This window comes from Mustela lutreola, chromosome 4, assembly GCF_030435805.1.
Source record: "Mustela lutreola isolate mMusLut2 chromosome 4, mMusLut2.pri, whole genome shotgun sequence".
Taxonomy (NCBI): domain Eukaryota; kingdom Metazoa; phylum Chordata; class Mammalia; order Carnivora; family Mustelidae; genus Mustela; species Mustela lutreola.
Window position 1 is genome coordinate 8,423,895 of NC_081293.1, and position 12,745 is coordinate 8,436,639.

A 12,745-nucleotide genomic window follows, 5' to 3' on the forward strand; every position below is an offset into this window, starting at 1 on the left:
GAGGGAAATGGCAGAACTCCAACAGATCACTTTAGCCAGGACTGAATCCCCAACGTACACAAAAACAGACGTAATTAAACGAGGCCGTGTGGACTTAAAGGTAAAATGTCATCCCTACCAGGCCCTTGATGAAACGAGTTTTGCTTTACAGAAGCCTTTTTATGAAGTAAATTACATTAATTACCAACATTTAAAAACATCCAACATTTAAGGGTTCTGAATCTCTGATTTATTAGACAGCACGGCAATAACAGGGTTAGATTATTTTACAAAAAGAGCTCAAGCTGCTCCGAAACAGCAACTGGGCTTTCTGGGGGTAAAAAAAATTCTTCGGACTATCACCCAAGGACACAAAGACTCCTCATCCTACACAAAGTCAGCATGGAAGGGCACACAGACAAGTTTTTTTAAGACAGAAAACAGAGAAATCCACATACTAAATAAGGTGTCCACAATGACTACAACGCATCCCTTAGGGGATGAGTATGTATTTGTAGGAAGCAAAACAAAGCTTGCCATAGAGAAACCACTTTCACGAGATGATTAGGTGGACCTGCAATGAAGAACATACATTTCAAAAGATGGGTTCACACTTAACACTAAGTTTTCACTGAAATGCTTACACAATAAAAGCAAGACTTTCTCTGTATCAAAAGAATTAAAAAAAAAAAAAAAAAACACGTCATGTGTAAATTTCAGTAAGGGTCCAAAGCCCATTCAAAAACATACATTTGCAAATAATATAAATAAAACACGGAAGTCTGATCACAGAAATACTATTTGGAACTAGCTAGAACAGACCAAGCTAAGTTCGTGTTCTGCTTCAGGGCATTACATTAAAGTGAATCTCATTCTCACTATAATTTTTTCTTTTTAACCTTAATCACCAGCGGCTGGGCAACTGCAATGGACATGAGAACTATATAAATGTCAGAGAAATATGTAAACCTCGTTAATGTTTCCAAAAATTCATTTAGAGATAGAAACAGGTCCAAATAGATGCCTGTCTAAATGTACTGCAATTACGTTACAATTATTTTTCCAAATACACAGATATGCTCTGTCTTTTCTCAGCTCATTACTGACTCAAACAATTTGCCCTTCTGGGATCAATTGTTTGCTAATAAATAATTGTTTACAGTCACAAAATGAAGTTAGGAGGTTTTCTTATTAGTTTTCCTTCTGCACCCTAATAAGATTGAAAACTAGCTGATTCCCAGGAGTCTAACCTTAACCTTGCTTTGTGGAACAGCCCAGGAAACGATGACCCATCTGCTTCGGAACATAATGGGCGGCCAAGAGGAAATACTGTTTAATTGTAGATTAACCTCCTCATGAGGCGGTCTGAAGCAGCTTTCGAATTAGCAACTACAACCAGCAAAAGAAACAAATGGCTCAAGAGCCTGTTCCTCCACCATTTAAGGTCCAGAAAGAATGCAAAAGGATTTTTATTACCTATATTTATTTACAAACATGTATTTCCACAGTGGAAACAAAAATTACCAAGGTCAAAACTGATTCTCAAAAGTGCGGTCACTGCCCTCCAATTTCGTTTGCCCAGAATACCTTTAATGCAACAAACCATCAACCATCTCATGCACTTAAGAGTGCTCATTTAAAAAAAAAAAAATCAATAAAAACCTCTTTTCCATTATTTTCAGGTTCTTATAATATTAAAATTAATATATTTCCCTGGTTTCTTTGTTAATAGTAATAAATCCACCATTGGGGAGTACGAATTGTTTTATTATCATCAACATGGCACTTAAGTAAATGAAATCTTGTCAAGTACATGGTGACCTACAAGTTCAAAAGAAAAAAGAACAGCATGAGATCAAAATGGCCGGCCAGGACAAGAAACACAAAAGTGAGAGATTATAAGCAAACACAGCCCTTTATCCAACAGGCTTCACATGCTAAGTCTTTGCTAAAATCAAACCTGTAAAAGTATGCATGTAATTGAATATTTACTACTCTGCCCCCTTTTAGGGACTCAACCAATTTAGCAAGGGTGTTAAACCATTTTAACTCAGACAAGTAGAAGAATCCTGAAAAAGTTCAGTTATTCCGTATTTACTGAGGCCTGGGTAGAGAGGGACAGAGAACAGGGACAAAGACCCCCGGGGGGTAGGTATTTTACGGTTTAACAAGAGCCTAAGTATCAGTTTTCCCTCAGGCCTAGTGCAGGTAATTAAGTAAAGAGCTTTGCCCTGTTGGTACCAAAAAAATGTAAATCGTCCGTCCCTGTCAACAGTTACAACCAAAAGCCAAAGACAGCTATGAAAATTTCAAAACTACGGAAATTTGCTATTCCAGGCAAGGCCATATTACTCTGGGTTTTCAGTAAGACCTGAAGGTCATTCGCTTTGTGTAAATATTAAAGAAACAACCTCTGTGGAGAGGAAAGATTTTTGGCAGTTCAAATTCTTAAATATCTTAAATAGAATTTGCTAAAATAAATTATTCTTGAATTCCTCAACTTAATTTTGAAGCAATGAGCTGGTAATAACTCCAGAGATTCAAATAATAGTGCCTATTCAAGAAGAATGAGGGTTTGACATTCTTCTCTACCAAACAACTAGGCACAATTTTATCCATCAGACGTCTATCAACCTACGGATATTGAAAGCTTGGGAGAACAAGATAAAATCAACTCCAACCCTACAGTCAGCTGTAATATCGAGCAGGCATCAACAATGCTATTCATGAATTTAGAAAAATTAATAAATCCTGGGTTGAATGCGAGAAAAGGCTCAAATACAGGTGAAGCATACTCACTTGGGTTTTGTTTCTGCATCTGTCACTTGGCGAATGAAGATACCATCTTCGGGATGTTCTGTGTCATCCATTTCATACATATACGACGATGCTATTGCGAGCGTGGTCCCGTCGTTACTGAAGGCCAGAGACGCAATGCTGGTGGGGTACCGGTGGAACTGGCACAGACGCTTCTTGTTAAATGGGTCCCAAATGTTTACAAATCCATCAGAGCCACCTGCAAGTCATTTCAAAAGAGGTAAAATGGTTCTTAAAACCAGGTACAGGGGTGCCTGGGTGGCTCAGTGGGTTAAGCCTTTGCCTTCGGCTCAGGTCATGATCTCAGGGTCCTGGAACTGAGCCCTGCGTCGAGCTCTCTGCTCAGCAGGGAGCCTGCTTCCCCCTCTGCCTGCCTCTCTGCCTACTTGTGATCACTATCAAATAAATAAATAAAATCTTTAAAAAAAAAAAAAAAAAAAAAACCACGTACAGAAAAAAACTATTACCCTTCATGGTTAATTTCTAAGGTCAGAGAAGTTACATTTTCCCCAGAAGATCATATAAAATTTTTACTCCCTATGTATCAGAAAAAGCAAGCCTAATTTTTTTCCAAAACTCTAAGTTGAACTGTCTAGTGCTCAATTACAGCAAAACTGTCGGGTCGCTGGGTGGCTCAGTCAGTTGGGCATCTGACTCCGGATTTTGGCTCAGATCATGATCTCAGGGTTGGGAGACTAAGCCCCATGGGTAGGCTCTGCGCTCAGTGTGGAGTCTGCTTAGGATTCTCTCCCGCCCCACTCCCCTCCCTCTACCCCTTACCACCTTCTCTCTCTACAATTAATTTAACGGATATAAAATAAAGCAAAATCATTATCGCAATGATGGGACGTAGGCACACATGCCACACTGTATACCTGTAGCAAATGTGTTGTGGATGTTGTGAAAGGAAATGGCATTGACCGGGTAGATCTGCTCGATGTTGTTCTCCTTCAGTCTGTGACACTTGAAGGCGTACTTCTTCTTCTGCACCTCAGGGCTTGGGTCCAAGTACTCAACTGCCACTCGGCCTTCTATGGAGCTTAATACATAGCCCTGCCAAGAAGGAACCAGAGAAGGACAAACCTGGTGACTCCAGCTCCCCAAAACAAGGCACTAATTCCCAACTTCAATCCACATTAAAAAGGATTATTTCAGAAATGAAAGCTAAGTACAGCCAGGTTTTAACCAGGTACAGGTTTTAAACTGCACTGACATAGCTATGACAGGGCCAAGAGTTTAACATTTATACCTGTTCTATAAAAAAAGAAAAATAAGGCTATCACATCTAGTAATTCTGTCACATCTAGACAAGAATTTTCAAGTGCTTCAGTATCATTTGTTTGTTGTCTTGTCCAGACGGGGCTCAAACTTGTTCCATCACTTGGATATAATCTGCTGTGCTCTGTGCCTCTTCACCTCTAACAACTCTTAAGAACTATGTGTCCTGGGGCGTGGCTGGGTGGCTCAGTTGTTAAGCATCTGCCTTCAGCTCAGGTCATGATCCCAGGGTCCTAGGATCGAGCCCCACATCAGGCTCCCTGCGGGAAGCCTGCTTCTCCCTCTCCCACCCCCCTGCTTGTGTTCCCTCTCCTGCTGTATCTCTGTGTCAAGTAAATAAATAAAATCTCAAAAACAAAAACAAAACAAAACAAAACTGTGTGTCCTTCGAGGGGTGGGGGGGATTATCCACGATCCAAATCAACTAGAACACCAGTCTTCCACCTCAGTCATTCTGCCTCTTGCATGTAACTATAGCAAGTTGAGTTCACACACAAACAACACAGATTTTCAACGATGTTCATAGTGGTTTACTGTTTAAAACCTTTCTCACCTTCCCTTGAAATGACAACATGTCAAAGAAACTAAGAGATACGATAAATATGAACCCTATATTTCATTTATTTTTTAAATTCTGAAGGTATGAAGAAGAATTATTCCTCAAAAACTACTTAGGGAGAAAAAAACACATCAGTAAAATCTTAAGCTTCCATCACCAACTAGAAACATGTTCTAACAAAGTTTCAGACTTAAGACATAAAAATAAGATTTATAAATACAAGGATATCTTATAATCACATAGTCAAATCTTTAAGTCACATAATTGCAATGTCTTATCTTCAACGGAAACTCACAATTTCCTGAGAAAAAGAAGTGTGATCACCATTTGAGGTACCAGCCCTTTGAGATAAAGGGCCAAGAGAGTAACTGACATAACTGCATCCAGCTTGTCAACCACTGAAGAAGAGCGTAAGATTTCAAAGATATCTGCTGTTTTTAAGGACGTCTCCTCTCATAAAATTCTTACTGCAGCTGATCCCACCACCAACTCTCCTTCAAACTTCTAAGGATTTCAGGGGAGAGGGGCTCACTAATAAACAGGGCAGTCTTGTTCAGTTGTGATTACGAGGAGGGGAACCCACCCTGTGTTTGAAGAGGTAGTCATTACATAAGGATTATTATCTTCTCTTTAAAAAAAAAAAAAAAAAAAATCCAAGTTCTGCTGTCAGACCAGCTAAAGAACTCTCTTAGTATCAGAGTTACAAAGAGGCCAAAAAAAAAAAAAAAAGAGAGAACAGCAAATTCCATAATCCTGTATTTCCAGATTTAAATCTAAGTTCACTGGTTTGGTAAATTGAAATACGTGCGAACTGCTCCCTGATTATCGTCCACCTGTCAAGCATCCCGGACCGAGGGAATCGGAAGGCCTCCAGTCAAACCACTGGTAGATTACTTTACCCCTCTGAACATCGAGATCTTCTCTGAAACTGCTCTGTAACACAGGGCTATTGGAAATGTAACTACAGTAGATTCTAAATCAGTCCTCAAACATTTTTGAAAAAGCAAAGCTTTAAAAGGCAGTGACCAATGAGATGAGATCCTCTCATTTTCAAATTCGCAAACGGAGGGGGGGGGGGGTTGGGGACAGGTCAGTACCTGCTTGTTGGGAAACGCCCGGATGCAGCGAGTCTGGTACTTGAGGCTGGACTCCCGGCGCTGCTGCACGTAGCCCATGTTCCGTAAGTCCCACACCAGCACTCTGCGGCCTGCAGTGCCCACAATCAGCCGGTCTCCAGACACTGAGAGGGTGTACACCTTTCAAGAAAGACCAAATCTTACTAAAATCCATCCACCTGCCTGAACAGGCCATTCTGTCTCCCAAAGAAGTCTACTAATTGTGAAACTGTAAAAAAGTTAGCTAATCAGATTCGCAAACACAGCTATTAAATTTTAAATGCTACAGTTACATAAACCAAGTAATGTGCACAAAACTACCAACCTGAAATATTCTTACTACTTAGCCATGGATCATATAACGTACATTCTAATTAATTCTGCAAAAACACTTTTGAAGACTTAATTCTCTTGGTTACTAAAACAAATTCAATTATTAAGCTAGTTTTCCAGCCTTCTTGCTTCATTTAGTTAACAACATGAAAGTATAAAAACTACTCAAAGAGGAGATAATAAAGCCAAGTAACAATTCAAGATACCTCTCAACAGGCTTCTAGCTTTTCACAAAATAATAATTTTCCAAATTATTTTTCTATGACTGCCCTTTTAAAAAAGATCTCCCGTTGTAACTCTAAAAATCTTGATTTTCTAGCTGTCACAGTGAATAAATAGGCCTTTCCAAGAAGAATGAAGGAGCCATCATTAATTAGCTGCTTAGTTGCTGTTGGTGGCACATGTACTCAAAATTAAAAGACAAGGACAGTAGTCTGGCATGTGACAAAGCACATTCTTGTTCCCTGACATCCTACTAAACACTCAAGACAAAGTTCATCTTTAGTGAAAATTTAAAAAGCATTTTCTCCTTTAAATGCATTTATTTTCCCCATATAATGCCCTTTTTACAGTATTTTTTAAATTTCCATAAAATTCCTTTACAATAAATCACAGAATTTCCTGCAAGTATTTCAAGTGGTTTGCTTTCAAATTATGTCAAATGCAAATAGCGAATTCATGAAAATGGTGACAAAATATATTTTCCTGATCATGTTAAATAATGTTTTTTTTTTTTTAAATCTAGACTTCAGGCATAAAATTGTACTCTGGTTGCTACTTTCAACTAAGAACTAACTCTAATTTAATCTGATTTAATATTTTAAAACCTGAAGAATCACTATTAAAAAATGAAGAGAGCCCATGGCCTGCTAAGACATCTCTTTAACATTCAGTCACTGAACCGCAAGGTTAGTAATTACTAATGTGTTAACTCTATACCACCACCCCAAAATACCAAGTTAGGTTTAACAATACAACAATCCAAGAGTCTCAGATTTCTGACCTTAAAATTCAACAACTAATTTGTCTAAGGGAAATACGAGGAATTAAGAAGATTCACAACAGTAGATCACCATAAGCAGATATAAATAAGAGAAAGGCAAGGTCTACTGCACTTTATTCAGGAAAACACAGTGTTTGCAGAAAAACAGAAATTAACCTACGACAGTGAGATGGCAAACTTTAAAAACAGAATCCAGAAAGAGATCGATTTATAACAGTACAATCAGACTGGGAATTTTATCTTAAATCTTTACTATACAGGTGACACACAAGCTTCTAACAGGGCTTTCTATCCCCACTGATCGTAAATCATGTGAAACCACTGTCATGCCAGTGACTAGGTGTATACATTTATCAAAGAAAGTATTAAAAAAAGTGACATAATGAACCTTGCTGAACCAATAAGCAGCTTGATTCAGTGTGGCTGTCCATTATACGATATTCTGTCAGCAATTTATCACAGCTCTTAACATGTTACATAAAACCATAAATCAAAACTAGAAACAATGCAATTATTTTATTCTGAACAAAGGTCTTGCCAGGAGTAGATTCGACTGTGATGTGACAGAAATAATGGCTCTTTGGATGCACTACAGTATATAATAATGGCTAACAGGAACTGAATAGTATATTTACACTAAGGAAATAGACTGGAGTGAAGGATACCTTTAAACTGCTAAAACAATCAATCTTTAAAATTAACTACCACCTGATAAAGTCTGATGAGGATACAGCAACAAAGCTCAATTACACTTTCATTGTACAGATCAAAAGGTTAGAACAACACAAACTTTGGGTTTTAAAAAGCTTTCTTCAGGAGAGCCTTCAAACAACATCTGCCAACATTAAAAATAAATTAATAAATGGCAAAACCCAGGGAATATAGAATACCTTTCTCACTAACTTCAAGCGATAACCCATTCCACCCTCTTAACAGTCCACTCCAATGAAACCTCAGGTGGTAAGTGAAAATGAGTGATGCTCTGTCCCACTTCCTGGTCTGGGCACGTCAAACCCAGTTTAAGGCAATCCAAAAGTCTTTGCTAAATGACTTCTCTGAAAAGGCACGGAGTTGCTTCTCGGTCCTGGGATTTAAAGCATTAACAATACAGTAACCATACAGAGCAGTGGGTTTATTTAAAAGCTACTACTATCCAGTACAGAGATGACAACAAACAGAAAAAGAAGTTCACCCAAATACCAAAATCCAATCCCTCTCTTCAAAAAAAAAACCCAACTTCTTAAAACTAATCTCTAGGCCTCATCCATGTGGGGCTCAAACTCCTAATTCCAAGATCAAGAGTCACGTTCTCTACCGACTGAGCCAGCAGGGCACCCCTCATCAACTCTTAATTAACCTTCAAATTCAACACCATACTCACCAACCATGTATCAAATCAAATCACCCCAAAGATTAAAATTCCTATTATGAATGTCAAGAGCCTACCTTTTCGGGCTGAGAGAAGGTCCCCGCATTACAAGGAGTTCTGGGATCCCACAGTTTAACTGTCTGATCCCAACTCCCTGTCACCATCACATTCACTTCTGGGCAATATTCAACACATCTGATAGGGGCATCATGGGTTCCGACGAGATTTTCTACAAGAGGGAAAAGGAAAAAAAAAAAATCACCCGGCTTCATTATCTCCACTAAACAAAGATTCCTCAAGTGAACAATAGAAGAAAACACTCATTAAACTGTAATGAATCTGCTTCCACCAACTCAATGAAAATGCCTGCATACAAAAAAATTTCTCCATGACTACAAACTGTCACCCATCCCTTTCTGTTCACCTTATAACGCATAGTTTGATTCACTAACATGGTCCCTACCAAAGGCTGACCTGAATTTCACATTATATTAAATTTGTGGCATATCTGGGTTTTTTCCTTACAATGATTCTAGACTTCTTAAAATCAGAAGCCTTATTCAACTCTATAGTTCTGACTTTATCTACTGCAGGTTCTGATACGTGGTAGGTACTCAAAATACCTGCTGAATGAAACAATGAGTAGAAAACTCTGGTCTTCTGGATCTGGATAAAATTTACTGCATTAAAGCTAATGTTTATAAGAAACTTGTTTATGTGGTCTAACAGGATATCTGAGAGCTGGGGGATAAGGAAGGCAGAAGAGTCTTATGACAAGTTCTCCTGGTTTTCACCGTGGGTCAGATTTCCAAAAGGCAATTTCTTTCCTTTCAATTTCAACTCTTCACACTATCTCACCCATTCATTCAACGAACATTTCCTAAATCTCTAGTATGTGCCAAATCTATGTCATGTGCTAAGGGTATGACAAAGAACAGTATGTGGTCCTGATCCTCAAACGGGAAAACTACCTATTTAAAAAATATATCATTTAAGGGGTGCCTGGGTGGCTCAGTCATTACGTGACTACCTTCAGCTCAGATCATGATCCCAGGGCCCCGGGATGGAGACCCACATGGGGCTGACTGCTCAATGCCTGCCTCTCCCTCTCCCAGTCCCCCTCCTTGTGTTCCTGCTATATCACTTAAACAAGAAAAAAGAGGACCTCATATAGTTCAACAATGACCTCCTGAGAGTAAACAGCTAATTCCCTTAACTATGGTCTCCATGTCAAAAATCTTTGTATTTCTGTGGGTTTTTTTCCTCCTAAATTTTCCAACAAATAGGACCCAAACCCACAAGCTAACTTACTATACGAAATAAGCTAACAAAACCAAGTAGTTATGCAGTTCTAAATTACATGACAAAGTGACTTTCCTGAAATAACCTCTCCTGAGTTATTTTTTGACAAAATATTGTGTTCATCTTCTTTTCATCCTCCAACTGTCCAGCTCATCCTCAGCTAGTCCTATCTTCGTGCCTTGCCAACTGCTTCAAGCACATCTATACCTAATATATGCATTCTTTGTAATGCTCCAAGAGGTTCTATTCATTTGAGTTCCATTCCATTTCTGCTCTGCTCCAAAGTCAACATAAAAAATTGGTCAAGACATTTCCTATCCGGGCCTCGAAGAAATTAAGTGGAAAAAAAAAAAATGTGTCATCTTCTTATCCATTCAATAAATGCAACTGAAGCATATTCTACGCTAAATCATCACACAAGCAGAATTACAGCAGCTGGACAGGACTGGCTACTTTATAACATCAAATTTTTAAAAACCTATCATCCTTCAGTCTGAACTAAATAAGCTTCTGAAAAAAGAACACTCAGACATCAGCACTGTCCTGCAAAATTTTAATGAGCAGTAGATTACTATGGCATCCAGTCCACTTCTGAGGACAGGTAAGGGTCGAACACTTAAGGGTAACTTCATGTAAACACCTAGAGTGGTGATCTACATGGAAATGAATTTACTGAAAAAGTACATGGATAGTATTTTGTGTTCAGTAATTTAACGGTTAAGCCACTTTTACTTGCAAACACTCGGAAACTAAGCAAAACCACTCTTCTTAAATAAACATTTACACTTCAGTACCCTAGCTGAGAAAACAATAAACTGGTAAAAATGTGGCATATTACCTTGATCAGTGTTCAAATCATGCATTTTCAACTGATGGTCTAATCCTCCACTCCAAGCATGTGTTGGATCCTAACAAAAAGAAGTTTCAAGTCATTCAAAAGTTATAGACCTTTATAAAGAATTTCAAAATCCTGTTTCTACAGCCAACTGTTCACTTTATGCTCAGGTTGATGTACACTGGGCTCACACACACACACACACACACGCACACAAAATACAGCAAATAACTGGTCACCAAAATTAACATCAGCAAATTAAGGAAGGATTATTCACCACACTGGTTGAGAGCACGTAAGTATTCCTATGTCCTAGCTTTAAAAAAAAAAAAAAAAAAAAACCTTCCTTTTGATAAGGGCAACCAAATTTTATCGTCCTGTTGCAAATTTCAAATACAAATGTCATATATCGGGGCGCCTGGGTGGCTCAGTGGGTTAAGCCACTGCCTTCGGCTCAGGTCATGATCTCAGGGTCCTGGGATCGAGTTCCGCATCAGGCTCTCTGCTCAGCAGGGAGCCTGCTTCCTCCTCTCTCTCTCTCTCTCTCTGCCTGCCTCTCAGTGTACTTGTAATTTCTCTCTGTCAAATAAATAAATAAAATCTTTAAAAAAAAAAACAAAAAAAACAAATGTCATATATCCACAGAGTTTGCAAGGTTACTCTTTTTGACATCTAGACATCTGCATAACCCCAGCCCCTCCCCCCAAAAAACTGTATTTGTCTCAAGATCAGTGTTCGGGAAAATCTGCAGTGCTATCCAAACCACCACCGACAGAAGCTTCTGCCCCACACTAGTGCAAGGACGCTCCCAACACAGGACATCCTGAAACAAAGCGGGCAGGTGCGCGAACTGAGGACACCTACGTAGAAGGCACAGTCCAGGACGGCGCCGGTGTGCTGGTACTTGAGCCGCATGGAGTTGGCCGGCACGTCGTAGAGGCGCACCGACGTGTCCCAGGACGAGACCAGGAGGAACTGGGAGGTGTTGGGGCTGAACTTCACCGAGGAAATGCCGTCCTCGGGTGGCTGGTTCAGTTTGAACTCGTTAGAACCGGTCATCTACGGAACAAGCGACCAGTCAGTCCCCAAGGGTCCAGGATGGGGTGCTGGGCCGACGGCAGGTCGAGCATTCAGGGGGGCTTCACGGACAGGGGGTTCCTTACGGGCGCGGGGGGGGGGCTGCCTAGCGGAGGGTAGGGACCTAGAGAACGAGTCTGCGCCTGCGCAGCATCAGCGCGCCCGCCGCAATCAGGACTCACCCCCCCACACCCACCGCCGCCCCTTCCAGGCGCCCCAACTTGCCCCGCCCGCGCCGGGGCACCCCTAACCCTCCCCGGGCTCCCGCACCCCGGCCCCTCCGCCGGGCCTACCGCCCTGGACGCTCCTAAAATAAAGCAAGAGGGATGGAAGCCAAACGGGTTCCCGTGGATGGCTCTGCCGGCTCCGGACCTGGGATGTCCCCCAAGAATCCACCCCAGCGTCCCGTCGCGTCGTCCCTGCTACCTTGGACTCCCCTCGAAGCAACTTAGCCGCTGCTGGCCGCCGCCACCACCTCCTCGCTTTCCTCCGAGTACTCGCGGGCTGGGTGAGAAGAGGCGGAGAGGAAGCTCCAGCGTGTGACTGCCATTGGCTAATTTCAAACGCCAACGTCTCGCTCGAGGCAACCAATTGGTCCGCTCGGAGGCCCGGCGCCGGTCAACGCAGCCATCTTGTTCCGGCTCAAAGGCAAACCGCGGCTTTTCCGATCACGTGGACTTCCTTTAGCGCACGCCTAAGGCTCCGGTCCTCGTGAGGGCCGAGTGGAAACTACAATTCCCAAAGTGCCCCGCGCCCAGGATGAGCTCACGCTCTCTCCCGCCCTTTTGCGGCACGCTGGGAAATGTAGTTTCCCTGGAGGCGACGCCCGGCTGCTCATCTAAATATTAGGCGGGAAAGATGTTCTTTCCCGTTTGACCCGTGGCTCACTTCCCACCTCAGTCTCTCAGACTCAAGAACCCCGTTTTGGTCAATACTTCATTTCTCCCTTTCACTGGACATGCACACGCCCGTTAAGTTAACCAAAAATTGGAGTGGAAATACTTGCTCTAATCAATTGCATTACTTTGCTCTGATTTATTCTCATTTTCCTGGTGTTTCCACCCCTGAACCAAGATCT

General features: G+C 41.1%; 1 protein-coding gene across 2 annotated transcripts; it reads right to left on the bottom strand.

Annotated features, from left to right (window-relative positions):
* Positions 1 to 206: 206 nt before the first annotated feature.
* Positions 207 to 12,287, bottom strand: BUB3 (BUB3 mitotic checkpoint protein). Of its 2 annotated transcripts, none has more exons than XM_059172917.1 (8): positions 12,094 to 12,287; positions 11,455 to 11,649; positions 10,594 to 10,663; positions 8,531 to 8,682; positions 5,731 to 5,889; positions 3,672 to 3,849; positions 2,779 to 2,995; positions 207 to 553 (listed from the first exon to the last, which is right to left on the bottom strand). In XM_059172917.1, exons 2-8 carry the CDS (start codon positions 11,647 to 11,649, stop codon positions 544 to 546), a joined length of 981 nt encoding a protein of 326 aa, XP_059028900.1. In that variant the 5' UTR covers positions 12,094 to 12,287; the 3' UTR covers positions 207 to 543. The 2 variants fall into 2 exon arrangements, with proteins under 2 accessions (XP_059028900.1, XP_059028899.1); XM_059172916.1 differs by having other exon boundaries at positions 207 to 1,800.
* Between the last annotated feature and the right edge of the window lie 458 nt (positions 12,288 to 12,745).